General features: G+C 38.2%; 1 protein-coding gene across 3 annotated transcripts in view; it reads left to right on the top strand.

Moving 5' to 3' along the window:
• Positions 1–13,041, top strand: part of accs (1-aminocyclopropane-1-carboxylate synthase homolog (Arabidopsis)(non-functional)) — a 56,484-nt gene extending 43,443 nt beyond the window's left edge. For all 3 annotated transcript variants that reach the window (XM_041198306.1, XM_041198305.1, XM_041198304.1), the window contains 4 exons: positions 1,644–1,785; positions 3,560–3,702; positions 6,147–6,300; positions 7,442–13,041. In XM_041198306.1, the coding sequence (XP_041054240.1) occupies positions 1,644–1,785; positions 3,560–3,702; positions 6,147–6,300; positions 7,442–7,722 (720 nt within the window). In that variant the 3' untranslated portion in view covers positions 7,723–13,041. The remainder of the gene's footprint in view (positions 1–1,643; positions 1,786–3,559; positions 3,703–6,146; positions 6,301–7,441) is intronic.
• Positions 13,042–15,229: the final 2,188 nt, after the last annotated feature.

Raw genomic sequence — 15,229 nt, forward strand, 5'->3', positions numbered from 1 at the left:
ATACCAAATGTAAAGGGAAAAACAATTTATATGAGATGAGAAGAGAGTGCTGATTGGTTGGAAAGTGGACTTTGATTGGTAGAAGGGTTGCCATGGAGAATGCACCAGCTGATTGTAACTGCCAAGCATTGTTTGAAATTTAAACCAGGCAGCTTGACTCCGATTGGTTGAGGCATTGGCCTGTGGAATGAACCAGCGAATGGCTGTCACTTAGTTTGTTTAGCTGAAACAGGCACAATATGTGTACTTGCTGTCTGCAAAGAACAGGGTCCTGTGTATTAATATATGTAGCTTCCAGTACGCGCAGATCTACCACATTGTGAGCCTGACTGACAATCTTAAATTGGTTGTCAGCGTAATTCTTAGCACACTGTGGATTATTTAACAAATGTTGTCCAATCACAGAATCACATCTAATGTTGGGACACTGTGTTTCGCGTTTTATAAGTACAGGCTGGTTGAGTATGGTCTGTACCTTGCCTGTTGCGAACAGCGGAAGGGGAATGTTGTTTGAAGCAATAATGTAAATAGCTTAAAAACAAAAAAACTGCGGATGCTGGAAATCCAAAACAAAAACAAAAACAGAATTACCTGGAAAAACTCAGCAGGTCTGGCAGCATTGGCGGAGAAGAAAAGAGTTGACGTTTCGAGTCCTCATGACCCTTCGACAGAACTTGAGTTCGAGTCCAAGAAAGAGTTGAAATATAAGCTGGTTTAAGGTGTGTGTGTGGGGGGCGGAGAGAGATAGAGAGAGGTGGAGTGGGGGTGTGGTTGTAGGGACAAACAAGCAGTGATAGAAGCAGATCATCAAAAGATGTCAACAACAATAGTACAAAAGAACACATAGGTGTTAAAGTTAAAGTTGGTGATATTATCTAAACGAAATATCTTCTTTTGTGGCCTCTAATTTGGAAAGCTAGAGAATTATTAGGTCATAGATGTTTGAGCTTAATTATAGTCATAATGCTAAGTGCCAAACAGAGTACATACTGAATATTGGAGAAGGAATAACCTAATTCTGGCCTCTTGTGCATTCCTAATTTTAATTGCTCCACCATCGGTAGCCATGCCTTCAGTTGCGTAGGCCCCAAGCTCTGGAATTCTCTCTCCACATCTCTCCACCATGCTTTCCTCTTTTAAGACACTTCTTAAAACCTAACTCTTTAAGCTTTTGGCCATCTGACTTAATATCTATTTATACGGCTTGGTGTCATACTTTGTTTTCTACTGCTGCTGTGAAGTGCCTCAGGACATTTCATTACATTAAAGATGCTATATTCATGTAAGTTGTTGCTGAGTTTTACTCTTGTGTGATTGTTGACCTAGTACATGTACTTGTAGTATTAAAACACTTTATCTTTCAATCCATCAACAATGCTTTATGAGAATCTCTTGAATGGTGAGTCTTATAGGTACAAAATTTGTACTCGGCATAATAGAAACTGACACTGAATCTCATTGAAGTGCAAATCCTATTGACTGAGCACTTGATGGCAATTCTTTTTGAATTGTAGAGAACTTGCTGACCTGCTGCTTGGCCTACTTGCTGAAGGAGGTTGTGCAGAAACATGTGGCAAATCGAGGTGACAGAAAAGAGCAAAACCAGAAACTGTAAAAATTAAACTGGTTTTATTGTTTCTTAGGATTTTGCAGCCAGTGGAATTCGCGTTGGTACACTGTACACTGAGAATACAGATGTTATCAGTGCCCTTGGCCAGTTGTCGTGCTTCCATGGTGTTCCAGGTCCCACACAACATATGATAGCACAGTTACTGAGAGACCGAGGTAAGTTATCACAGTGGACAGTTGCTTTATTCTGTGTTTGTGTGGGATATATGTGTCATATAAGCAGTGAACTCAGTGTTCCATGTGCAGGTTTTTATCTTGCGTGGATTGAACACCTTCTCCTCTTGCAAAGCTGTTATGACTGGAAAGCTGGCAAGCAGGGGTCAAAGATCACCAGCCTTCATTAGCAGCTGGTGATTATTCTACATTAAAGATGCTACATTATTACAAGGGGCACCGAGGTCAATTACATTTCTTGAAATCAGCATTGACCAAGGGATTGAAGCTGAGACCTGCTTGTCTTGGTGTGATATCAAACTGTGGCCATAGAGAGTGCTTTTGCCTCAGATTAACCAGGACACATTTCCCTTTAAGCAGTCACAATGCCATACGGACATTGTAGACTATGGTTTCAGTTAAGGAGTACATACATCAGCACAGCAATAATACCACTACTAAAGAATTTAAAGATAGTAATTTTTTTTTGTATTTAATTTTCCAAAATGAAGATGATTTTACCCACTTTTTTGTATTTTCTCTCTAAATTTAAGAATGTTCCGTAGTCAGTGAAACAAGCCACTTATTAAATTAGTAAAGTTACATCCTGTTGAACCTGACACAGTTCAGATTTGTATTTTATAGATTAATAATCAATCTTGTATCTACTGATCCTGTAAAAAAAAGTAATGCCGCAATCTGTGCCTTGAGGGATTCTGGCCAGATTATCTGTTTGAAAGATTTTGCAATCATCAAAATCCTATTTTATTAGGTCAATTCCGTCTATTGTTGCATTGTGTTTTTGAAGGATCTGAGGAAACAAAATACCCACTTTGTAGTCAGTTGTACTGGCTATAAACTCTGCTTCATGTGACCATAAGCCATCAGGGGATATCAGATGTTGAATAATGCATTTTCCATTTGTCACATTTGGAATATGTTCTGTTCCCCATATTGAGCCCAAAGACTAAAGGTGTGTAGCGCTTCAGCTGAGGTTAGAGAGCTCACATCATTGGCAACACCAGTTATAAACAAAATGCTTGATCTATTGAGTTATACTTACCTTCTGAACAGCATTTTACATGAAGCTGTACTAAGCAAAACATTATGTATTTGTGTGAAAAATATCAGTTGTGATTATTGATGTTATTGTCAAAATTTATATAGAAAAGGGCTCATAAGGCTATTAATTTATTCAGCTTCTAAAGTAATGCGATTAAGTAGTACACCTCAAATTGCAGATTTACAGTGTGAGAACCTTTGAATTGAGGAATCTTGAAACATTGGATTTTCCTTATGAGTTGGTAGCACCTCTGGTGTTACAGAAAGTTGTGGGTTCAAGTCCCGTATTCCAGAGGCTTGAGCACAAAAACCTAGTACTGGAATCTTTTTGGATGAGATATTAGATGCTAGTGTCAGGTAGATGTAAAAGATCCCACAGCATTATTTAGAAGAAGAGCCAGAGGAGTTCTTCTCAGTATGCTAGCCAATAGTCATCACTTGATCAACATCACTAAAACAACAGATTACTTGATAGTTATCACATTGCTGTTTATGAGAGCTTTGCTTGTGCAAATTGGCTATGGTGTTTCCTACATTACAATGGTGACTACACTTCAAAAGTACTCTATAGGCGGTAAAGTGTTTTGGAACATCCTGAGATTGTGAAAAGCACTACATAATTGTAAGTTATTTTTCTGAGAGGTTGGAAGTTTTCTTGTAGCCTCAATCAATCCACAGTCATCCACTGATTTTTTTTCCCTCCGCTTTTCTATAGATTGGATCAACCAAGTGTTTTTGCCAACAAATCGAGCCAGATTGAAAACTGCCCACAAGTGTATAACAAATGAATTCACAGCAATGGGCATTCCTTTCCTGAACCGGCACGCAGGCCTCTATATCTGGACTGATTTTAGAAAGGTATTCTGTGCTATTATTTTTGACATTGCTTTTGTCTTTTTATTAACATCGATGTAAGTAAAAAAAAAGAACTTGGGATTTATTGTAATTTATTCAGTTATGACAATTGAGACATTTTCATGGTTCCATACATATATTTTCAGCAACATTTAAAGGAGCTGGGTTGTTCTGAGGATTCATGCTTTTAACTTTTGGATCTTAGATTTGATTTCAGACCCGAAGTGAAGCTCCCCCTTCACGGTAGGATATTTTAGGTAAAGTGAGTTTGGCGGAGCTGCAGAGTGTTTCTAGTGGATGAGTATCCATAACTTGGCCCAAATTGGCAGGTTAACTGAGGAAATAATTTTGGTGTGTGTGTGTGGTAATGGAAAAAAATTTACTAGTACATTGAAGCTGTGTTGACCCCAAAGCAGTAATAGTAAGCAAATTTTGTATTTACTTTAAAATGCTTGGGAGTCTGTAATTGCTTTTTAAAAAATATGTTTTGAAAAGGACTTTTAAGAGATTGTATCAATTGGGTAGGAGAGGAGGTGGCATAGTGGTATTATCACTGGACTAGGGTAATGCTGTGGGGACCCAGGTTTACAATGGCAGATGGTAAAATTTGAATTTAATAAGAATCTGGAATTAAAAGTCTGATGATGACCATGAAACCATTGCCGATTGTTGTAAAAACCCATCTGGTTCATTAAAGTCCTTTAGGGATGGAAATCTGCTGTCCTTGCCTGGTCTGACCTACCAGCAATGTGGTTGACTTTTAAGTGCCCTGAACAAGAGCAATTAGGGATCGGCAGCATATGCTGGTCTAGCCAGTGATGCCCATATCCCATGAACAAATAAAAAAAAAGTTTTAGATAATAAGAAATACTGGTCCATATGACCTGGTAACTCTTGACCTGGAAGTGGTGACAACAGGAAGGAAGTTAAAATATAGAGGTACATGTGGCACACAGAGCAGAGGAAAGGGGAGAGCTGGAGAGGGGAGGCGTTTTGATTTGTGCAATAGTCTTTGTGGCATCTGCTATTCTATGTGTAATTATCATGATTTGCATGTTTAATTTAAGTTGATTCTGATTTGTGTTAAAGTAAAAGTTATAAAAAGTGAAATCTTGTTCAATGGTAGGGTTCCAAATATCTGATTTCATATTTTATATGTTTTAGAAAATAACTTTTAGTTTTAGGAATTAAAGTGCTAATTGTAAGATAAGTGGAAAAACTTTGGTTTGAGAAATGGGTAAACATCCCTAAGATAATTATCATTCAAAGGATAGACCTTTTTTATGTAAAGAGTTCGGAGATCGAACTGTGAAAGCACTAAACATGGGCTATTTTTTCCTCAGTTTCTTGGTAAAGATGAGATGTCCACAGTTGTCTTCATAAGGGGTTTAGTCATGTAGTTCCCGGATCAAAGAAGCTAAAAGCATCTTTGTAAACAAGGGGGTTTCTTTGGGGGGGGGGAATTCCATTAGAGATATAAATTACTCATGGGGTTTGGTTTTGAAGCTAAAATCAGAAGGTTTGATTTTGAAGCTAAAAGTTAATTAATTTAAATATCTGTTGGACATCTCAACTAACCCCTGTTACCATGGAACTGAGTAATTCAGGATGGAGCCTTGGTTGGAATTCTGGGAAGTTGTCTGTCAGATTTTCAGACAGGCCTTTAAATGGGTAGGGGTAATGGATGCCCATTTAAAGGCCTGTCTGAAAATTATCCACATTGTAACAAAGCAGCAGTGAAGGAGAAATAGTTTGTGCACAACGGAGGCATTTTCTCTGGTCTGTGTGTTTGGCAAATGTATTGCTTCCTGCAGCTTTGAGCCTTCTTACCATGATCACTGCAAAGTTTAATGATATATGTGACAAATTTTGGCTGTTATATTTATAAGTATTATTAGAAGCTACTTTGTGGAAAGTACAAAGGATTAGTACCACTCAAGTTCTAATTACAGGTACTTATATATTAATTAGGTCATTCAACCGAATAGTTGAATCTGGAGATGATTGATTGGCAGAGGAGGAAACCTGATTGGAGAAATTCAAATAGGGAGTTGTGGGAATGATGAGGACTAACTTGAGAGGTAACAAAACATTTAAAGACCATGGTTGCAAGGGTAGAGGAATCGAGCATGGCTTTTTTTGAGGAGGACCTCACTTGATGACTGTCTACTGCCTCTTCTTGTTTCCTGACGGACTGGGTTGTGAAGAATCACTCATCACCTTTACCGACCCTGATTCTGAAAAAGTTGGATGTTGCCAGTTAAATTTGATTAATTGAAGTTTCTTGTTAAAGTAACATTTGTGTTCTCACATACACTTCCCCTCTGTTCAACAAGCTGCTTTGAGTCCTTTCCCATCCTTGAAAGGGATTTAAAAGCCGTTTGTGTTGGGTGAATTGCAGCAGTGAAAATCACAGACATATAATGTACCTATTTCTTCTAATTCAGTACTTAAAGAATCCAACATTTGAAGAAGAGGAAAAACTATGGAAACGGTTCCTCGATAATAAAATTCTTCTCACCAGTGGGAAGTCATTTGGATGCTGTGAGCCTGGGTGGTTCCGTGTTGTATTTGCTGACAAAACTCACCTGCTGCAGTTAGGTGAGTAGAATGAAAACTGAAACTTTGCCTTATTAGTTCTAGCCTAGTATTTCTATCTTCTCTTTCTTTAGTGTCTCCATCAATCTTAAATGTATATTTTCCACAAGCGTTATTTGCTTAGCTGAAGAATGTATGATATGAACATTGACTTTGGTACAAATTTTAATGTTTATAATACTGCATTGATTAACCAACAGGTGCAAGATGGTGCAGTTTCAAATTCTTGCACATTTTAATATTCTGAAAGAGAAAGCATTATTGGATTGAAGTCCCTTTTTGCAAACCAAAGATCACTGTATGCAATATTGTATTCTAATTTTAATAGTAATGCTGGGATTCAGTAGTAAAGCCTCCCCCACACCTACCCCCGCCACTACAACATCTTGCCAAAGTGCACTTATTACATCTGCTTTTACCCATGTTCGCTATGCATGCTCCAACAATTTCTTGACAAAAATTAAAATTGGATTTTATTCAATGCAGCCTCGTGTGGTGCAGAAAATGGCAGATGGGCTCACTTAATTGGGGAGAGATCACATGTCTACTTCCCGGTGGCGGGTAAACCTCCCACAATTAGGCCTCAGTGGGAAGAGGCCTGGTGGTGAAACTTGCTTTGCACCCAGATACCAGTTAATCTCATAATGGAGCCAGCTGATACCAGTTATCCCTGAGCCCACTGGAATTTAGGGGTTAGTGAGGGTTTAAATGCGATTGGCACAGCTTTCCTTGTTGGGTTTGCCTGTGGCCCTTATGACTGGGGTTGGGGTTGCGGGGGGAAACCAAGGGTTCCCTCTTTCAAAGGCACTTGGTGCCCGATCAAGTGAGAATGAAGTTGGAGTGCTGCCTGCATTGCAGTGAATGGATGCAGGATAACTGTGCATTGCGATCCTGGGTCCCATTTTCAGGGCCTATCAAATTTAGCCTCTATGATTCCTCACAAAGTTCCATTTTGGCGATTTTTAAGTCAATGCAAGACTTCAAAGGGAGCTACAAGGAAATTCAAAATAACTTTATGGTCTGCATTTTAAGGTAATAAGTAGCTCAGTGGAGTGTGTTTAAAATTAAGTTTTTCATTTTATTTTGCTAAACTTCAATAATTGTTTCTTCCATAACTAACTTGAGGTTTCAATATTTTGCTTAGGAATGCACAGGCTTAGAAAGGTTCTGGAAGAACAAGATTCAGAAATCCAGTCAATTGAAAGGGGACCCATTTCTGATTCTGAGAATAGAACCAAAATTGCTGAGGATGTCATTGAAATTGGTGTCCAGCTATCTCCTCCAGATCCTGCTCTTGATGGTCTAATTGGACTTCTGCGCCAACAGATCCGAACAACTGACTGGTTACAGAGAAACACACCTGAACATTTTGCTCAAGAGAATCCAGAAGTTTATGAAGTTTTCTGTAAACTTGCAGAGAAATAATCTGCTCCTGTAATTTCGGAGAATGCATTAATTGGAATGCACGAGTGATTACTTTCAAATTTGTTAAATGCTTGTAGGTCATTTCACATGACCCTCCCACACTTACTGATGGGTTGGCAAAATGTCTTAACACTGAAGTGGTGCTGTATAACACTGCTGTTATTTATAAGTTGTATTTTTTCATCTGTCTCTAGTTTCGCTGTGCACTCCACCCTCCCCAGTACAAGAAAACTCATTTATTACTATAACCAAGACCCCTTGTCTTGTCATATGATGCATTCGCAAGTTTCACTGTCACGAGACCATAGCATTGTCAATAGTCACAATTTCATTAATTGATTTTGAATTGAGATTAAAGGGATGGGGCGACAGAGGAAAATAAACTATAAATCCCTGTCCTTCTCTCCCTATGAATCTCACACATCGAATGGTGTAAAGTGCATAAAGCGTTGCTAACACTCAGGATATTATTTTAAGTAATTAAGAGACAAGATAGAGGAATGCTGAGAAGCTCAGTATATTCTGCTTATTTTTATGTCCACTTAATGATTGAAAACATTACTTTTTTTTTATATTTTCCAATAGAAAACAGTTGATCTTAAAAATACTTTGCTAGTATTGCCATCCATTCATAGAGTCCCCAAACCAGCTGATCTATTCACATATTGCTAAATTATATAAAATCCTAGTTCATAAAGATGATTTTTATTCACCAATAGGACAAAAATAAAGATTTTCTATCTTGTGCTTTAGGTAGGATATTATTATTGCCATCTCTGCACCTCTTGTTGCAAAATGCCTTTGTACAAAATTCAAATAATTATGAGGCACCAATACAAAGCAATCTGACCATTCTAAAGTATGGGTCCTAAAGCATCTGAGAAAAAGGGAGTGACTGTTCGCCTTCATTCCCACTGAAACTAATGAAATGTTATAGCCATCCCTCTAATCAACAAGACACACAGACCATGTACAACGTTCATTACCATGGACTTTATATCTGCATCTATTAAAAGAACAAGGTGTTTGCCTACACAAATAAAGCTACGGGTTCATTTCCTCATGGGTCAAGTTTTGCAATAAAACTAATTTACAGAGCTGCTTATCTTTAGATCTCCAGAAAGTATTGAATGTCAACAAATATCTATATTTTAGAATTGGTCAGAAAAAAATTATATCTACCATGAGTAGGAGAGGGGGAGGGTAGAACCTGGGTGTCACAGTGATTGAGGTAATTGTATGTTGTAATCTCTGCCTCTTATGGACCCTCCAGTTGCTTTGCCGCACTCTTGGTGGCTGTGCCTTCAATCATCAAGACTCTATTCTGTGGAAATCTATTCCTACGGCTGTTTGCCACCTCCCTTCTCCTTTAAGATTCTCAAAACATACCTTTTTGCCAAAGCATTTAGTCACCCATTCTAATATCTCCTCCATTTGGCTTGCTGTCAATTTTGGTTTGTTTGCCCTCCTATAAAGCGCATTGGAATGTTTCACTTTGTCAAAGGCACTATATGAATGCAACGTGTTACATTAATGACACTGGGAGCAGAATGTTTTCTCTAATTGCCAATCTGCTGTGCAAATCATATTGTGAGCATTTTTTTTGTAATGCATTTGCAATTTCACTAAGTAAAGCAAGTGTTGGAAATTATACACAGCTAAACACAGCAATCAGAGGAAATCTTCCAGCTGCTGCTTCATTCTGTTATTTGGGCTGCATTGAAACCAAGTTCACTATATGAAGTTCCCTTCTCTTTGCTGACTGGAAGGATTCTCAATGAAATGGAAACTCAATCCAATTTCTGTTGGACATGAGACTGAAGTACTAAACTGCCAGTGATTTGCCTCAACAGCATTTGGCAATCTCGTCCCAGAGCCACCAAATGCCTGAAATGATGAAAAGGAAATGTGGTGCTAATGTTTTGTCAATTCTATTTTGAGCTCAGCAGTTCAAGCATAGAGGAGAAAATTTTATTCTGAATCTGACCTGTTATTACTCAAATTGGCAATGCTTTCTGTTGCTATTGGTGCTTAATGTGACCACATGTTCTTTTCCCCAGCTTTGACCTCCCTCAGCTTGATTATTAAAACATGGTGGTGATATGTATTTTATATTTTTGATAAACCTCTGCCACCCGTACAGGTGTCAATTCTGTAAAATTAACTCCAGTGCTGTTCTGTGGAACTAGTGAGGATTCCAGTTTAGTCATTGTGTTCAGCTTGCAAATAAACTAAATTCCAAATGAACTATATTAGCCATAATTGTGAATGATGGGGCACGTTTCAGGTTTTAAAAGGTTGGTGAAGGGCACAAGGCTTTCCATTCAATGCTTCTCATGACTACTTAGCAGTTGAAGCTGATGTATTAATTGAATTGTTATTCAGTGTAATGTATATTTTTGTGTATTTTTAGAGAGAAGGAGGGAGTGCTCATGAGAGCAACAAAGAAGTCTTTTCTCATGCATCTAATGTTCAAAAGCTTTCAAACTTGTATGTATTTAGAATGATGAAAATCGTGAAGTTGAACGTAGCAGCAATGAAGTAAAAATGAAAAAAAATCTACAAATCAATCAGACTTGAATTATTAACCTGATTTTCTTAGTTGCTGATTGTCCATTTCTAGCATCTGTTCTTAGTTAGTTTCTGATGTTTTTATCTCCACGGCGGAATGTTGACCTGCTGTTCAATGAAACAGGTAAACAGCAACTTCGTTTAGTTTAGCTCATTTATGTCTTGCAAATTTATGGGTCAAATAAAATTCCTGATTTTAGGAAGAAGTTCATAATGGCCACAGAAAACTGCCGTCAATAAACAAGTCATGATAAGCATTGAAATCTTATCATTTAATTCCCTGTGGGAAAGACTATACGTGACTGTGACTGCCAGAAACATGTTAGCTTCTCCCTGTCGCTCTCATGAATGAAATCAAAGGTTGGCTCCTTAGTTGTGGCTTTCAGTTGTTTTGAATGGAAGCAAATTGTTGAAGGAAAAAGGACAGACTTAGTGAAGGTAGTGTACACAGCATGATTGTAAATGTTTATAAACTATTATGAAGACCCTGCACTGTATTTCACATAAGCCTAGAGTTTTAAGAATAATAAGGAGATGGTGTTAGGGATTAGAGCAATCTAAACTTTGAAAAAAATCCCTCAAACATTTATCTGGAAGGACTCTCAAATTTATGTTTCAGTGCATCATGGGGAATACTCCTGTTTTATGATCTGTTGAAAATTATTTTTCAGTTTGTTGGGTTACATTGGGATTTCATGGCCAATTTGAAGCTGTTGATTATGTTACTCTAGAAGATGTTTTTATTGCAGTAAAATTATGCTGCTTTTACTTTGAAGTGTTATTTGTATAGAACAAAGAATATTTTACATTATTACATTTGAATATGAATTAATATCCACTGCATGTCAGTTGTTTAATTTTTAATAACTTTTAATTGCATTTTATGCCATATTTATTTAAACCTATGTTGCAATGTTTGCATGCCTCAATTATTTATTTTGTTTTGAGCAATTCTACATGTGGCGTGGAAATTAGTTTTGTAGGAGAAATTTAGGTTTTGTCATTTGAACAAGGACTGTGCTTTGATTCTTTTTGGAGGAAACTTCCATTTTTTATTTATGCGAATGCTTTGCTGAAACACCTTGATTTATATTTGCCATTGATGTCAGGGTATAAATCACAATTTGAAGCCTGTCAAAATCCCTGCAAAAATGGGTATTGACTCATACACCAAGTACACGCAAAAACATGATTTCTGGGGCTGGGAAACTGGGGCTCTCTTATATATGAAGTTGACTTACACAGCTCAATTTAGGGTAATATCTGTTCTTGGTCAGTTTGATTTTGAAGGTAAAAGCAACTTAAACAATGTCATTGAAGATTTTAATCTTTACATGTCTCCTTTTCAGAGAATATTTCTGATGTTGTTACAGCTATTGTCAAGAACACCAAAGTTGTCTTTTTTTCACCGAAGTATTTTTTGTGTTCAATTTAGACAAGAAGTGATTAAGTAGGAAAAAATGTTAACATTTTTGGCATAGTCTCATCTGAAAGTGTTTTCTAGAAATGTTATCCATCTTTTCTCTTTAGAGGTAGAGTTTTAAGGGTGCTGTGAATTCCCAGCATTTGGATAAATACTTGAAAGAAAAAATGCAGGGGAGTGAGACATAGAATAGCCTCACCAAAGAATGGGCACGATAGGCTGAATGGGATCTTTGTGTGCTGTATCATCCTGCAATTCTATGATTTTCCATTTTTATTTCAGATTTTAAGCATTTGCAGATTTTTTTCCTTTTTTCTCTAAATATTTAGTTTCCAACATGGGATTCATCAAGGTATAGTTAACAAAGCTTGCTAGTGAAATCCAGTTCAACAGTCTAATTACATTGCACCTTCATAATTTATATCACCTGACCTTTTCTAAATGTAACTCTTATGCAGGAAGAGAACAATGTTTTGGAGGAATAAATTCTCACAATGCACAGTGGAGTTCTTTTGCATTGCTAATTGGCAGAGTGAGATGTGAGGTTAAATTGATGGCAGTGTGACGTTCAAATCCATCTTGTGTGAAAAGTTTACGGTAACGTCCAGAGTGTATTTGCTGATTTTGAAAACATGGCTATTAATCAACTTCTTGTTGTCTAGAATGAATGAGAAGCAATGACTTGCTTGAAATGGGGATTTAAAAAAGATAAAATTTAACTAATTGAGAAGCACTTCTCACCATACTCTGTCACACTAACCTGACCATGTGTGAAAACATTACCTTCCTGCTTATTTCACACTAAGCCTTGAAACTTGATCAAATTACTGGAGTTTGCATTCTCTCATGGTAGCAAACATACTACAGAGTACCGAAGTGTGATTTTTTTTAAAGCATTGGCCTGTCTTTCATTTTTCTTTCATTCAGTAACGTATAACGTTCCATTCAGTAATTCAAATGGCTTCATTATCTGAGGGATACAAACATGATGTGTCACTTCTCTTACTATAATCTTGTCACAGCTACCAGGTCCCCAGGTGGCTTAGCTACTGTACCTGGAGCTAATGTATGTGGACATTAAGTGAGGTTTAATTGTGCATCTATGTAATGTGAATCCTGTCGAGGGAGCGAAGGCAATTGTATTTCCTGTAAAACGTATTACATCCGGTGCTGTATTATAATGATTCAACATGATATGTATGGTTATAGATTGTGTAAACTATTTGAAACGTCACTTTTTAATGTAATCATTATTAGAAAATTAGTTTTTATTTTGTACCATGTATCTATATGTCCAGTAAAATTATACATTATTGCAACTTTAACATTTTATTTCAACTCTGCATTGTGTTTAACTGGGTTTCGAGTAACTCAATACCTGCAAAACATTGGATCTGCGTAACATTGTTATATTTTTGCTTATTTTAAACAAAATAATAGTTGCAAGTTTGAATCTCAATAGATGCCAACAAATGAATCAGACAGAAGCTGTACCCAACAGTGATATTTTTCCATTGAAGGGAAGATAAGTAAATTACATGAGACTTTTGGCATTTCTGAAAATTTCCTGGAGTTTCTGATGGTATAGTGTGTGGATTTTAAGTGTCTGTTTTCTCCAAGCCTCTTAAACACTTAGTACCCCCAAATCCACCCTAGACCCCAGAATGGACTCGTTATACCAGACACTGGTGGGAATCTGAGAACGTACATCATGAGATAGTCTCGGTTGCACTTAATATTAGCCAAATGGAACTACCGGAGTGGTATGAGATACAGACGCTGTCCTATCACCGACTCCTCAATATGGTAGTATCTGATGCCCTCTGAGCATCTGGAACATGTGCATGGTTGAATGTGCCCTGCCCTAAACAAGACCTAATTAATGACGCAGTCATTTTCTATGGTGCAGGATGTCCAATATTACATCCCTGGATATAGTGGGAATAGATGACCTCCACGTTATGGGATCTTATGTTAAGAGCCAATGAAATGGAAAGACAACAAGGACAGACAGGAAGGAGAAAAAAGCAAAATACTCCAGATGCTGGAAATCTAGAACAACAAAAATACCTAGTAAAACTCAGCACGTCTCACAGCATCTGCGGAGAGGGATACAGTTGACATTTTGAGTCCGTATGACCCTTCATCAGAACTAAGACATAGAAATTAGATGAAATATAAGCTGGTAGAGCGGGGTGGGTGGGACAAGCAGAGCTTGACAGGGGGCCAGTGATATGTGGAGGCCAAGAAGAGACTGCCAAAGATGTCATGAGAAAGTTCGGTTGGAACCTTACTAGGATCCATGCAAGTTCTTCTAGAAGACCATGCCTACACCATTAACCAGGTCTCAGAATCCCTACATCAGGCCTCCACTCACGCAGGCAGGGACCGAGGGTGCACAGTCTATTGCACATGGTTATTGGGAGAAATCCAGTACAATCTAGCCCAACACCACAATGGAGATTTGCCAGACTGGATCACATGACACTTTACAGACCTGGGCACTCTAAGGTGGAAATTATTCCTTGTGTACCCTGAGAGGACAGAAACGAGCATACTCGACAGCCAAACACTGTGTCACCACACACTTGTGACTAGTAGGAATTGTCCTGGCCATACCTAATTAACAGGAAGAGGGCTCCAAACTCCTCCACAAGGTAGAAAATATCAGGATCATAAGAGATGGCAATTGGCTAAAGTAGGGCTCTGTGTCCAAAAATGCAACCCAGAAGGGAGCATTCTTTATAGGAATATCGCTGGTTGGGTGTAGGGAGAAAGGGAATAATGTTGTCTTCCCACATCCCATAGGACTGGGGATGAAAGCTACATGCAGTTTTAACACCACCCTAAACTGTACTCTTGAAATTTCCAGTGCCTGCCATGACCCAAAGGTGGCATACTGTGGAAAAGGGGAATGCTGCATGACTACCAATGAGCCTGAATACCAATGCTAACATCCAATGCCCAGTGATCAACTCAAGCTTCTTGCTTCTACCCCAGGACCCCAACAACAATCGGACATTCGGCAATAACCCACACATGGCATCCTCATAAGGAGTGGGTGGATATAACCAATGCTTTACAGGAGGACTTACTGAGATTCCCAAGAGAAAGTGAATCCCAAAGCTGCTGGAATATCTACTGGATATGAAGCAGTACCACTGAATTCAACAGGAAGTCAAATGACTGGGAGAGGATGTGAAAACGGAGCTAGAGGATGCACTGTGGTTTTGGGTGATTAGGGACTGGCATTAGGGTGAACGCTCATCCTGGGATCAGAATTACCTCTCATATACTGGTGGTAGTACAATTGCTAATTGCTATTGGACTTATGTTCGAATGTTGTACCTGGTACTGGCAGTATTGGAACCGAGCCATTGCTAAAGTAGTAACCAATGCATTGTGCAAGCTTGGGGAGAAACAGAATATGCTAAAAGAAGTTTAGGAAATATGACTGTGTGAATCTAATCGCCTGCCTGACCAGCAGTGATGGGGTGAGGAGCATAGGATAAT

This window comes from Carcharodon carcharias, chromosome 10, assembly GCF_017639515.1.
Source record: "Carcharodon carcharias isolate sCarCar2 chromosome 10, sCarCar2.pri, whole genome shotgun sequence".
NCBI lineage: Eukaryota > Metazoa > Chordata > Chondrichthyes > Lamniformes > Lamnidae > Carcharodon > Carcharodon carcharias.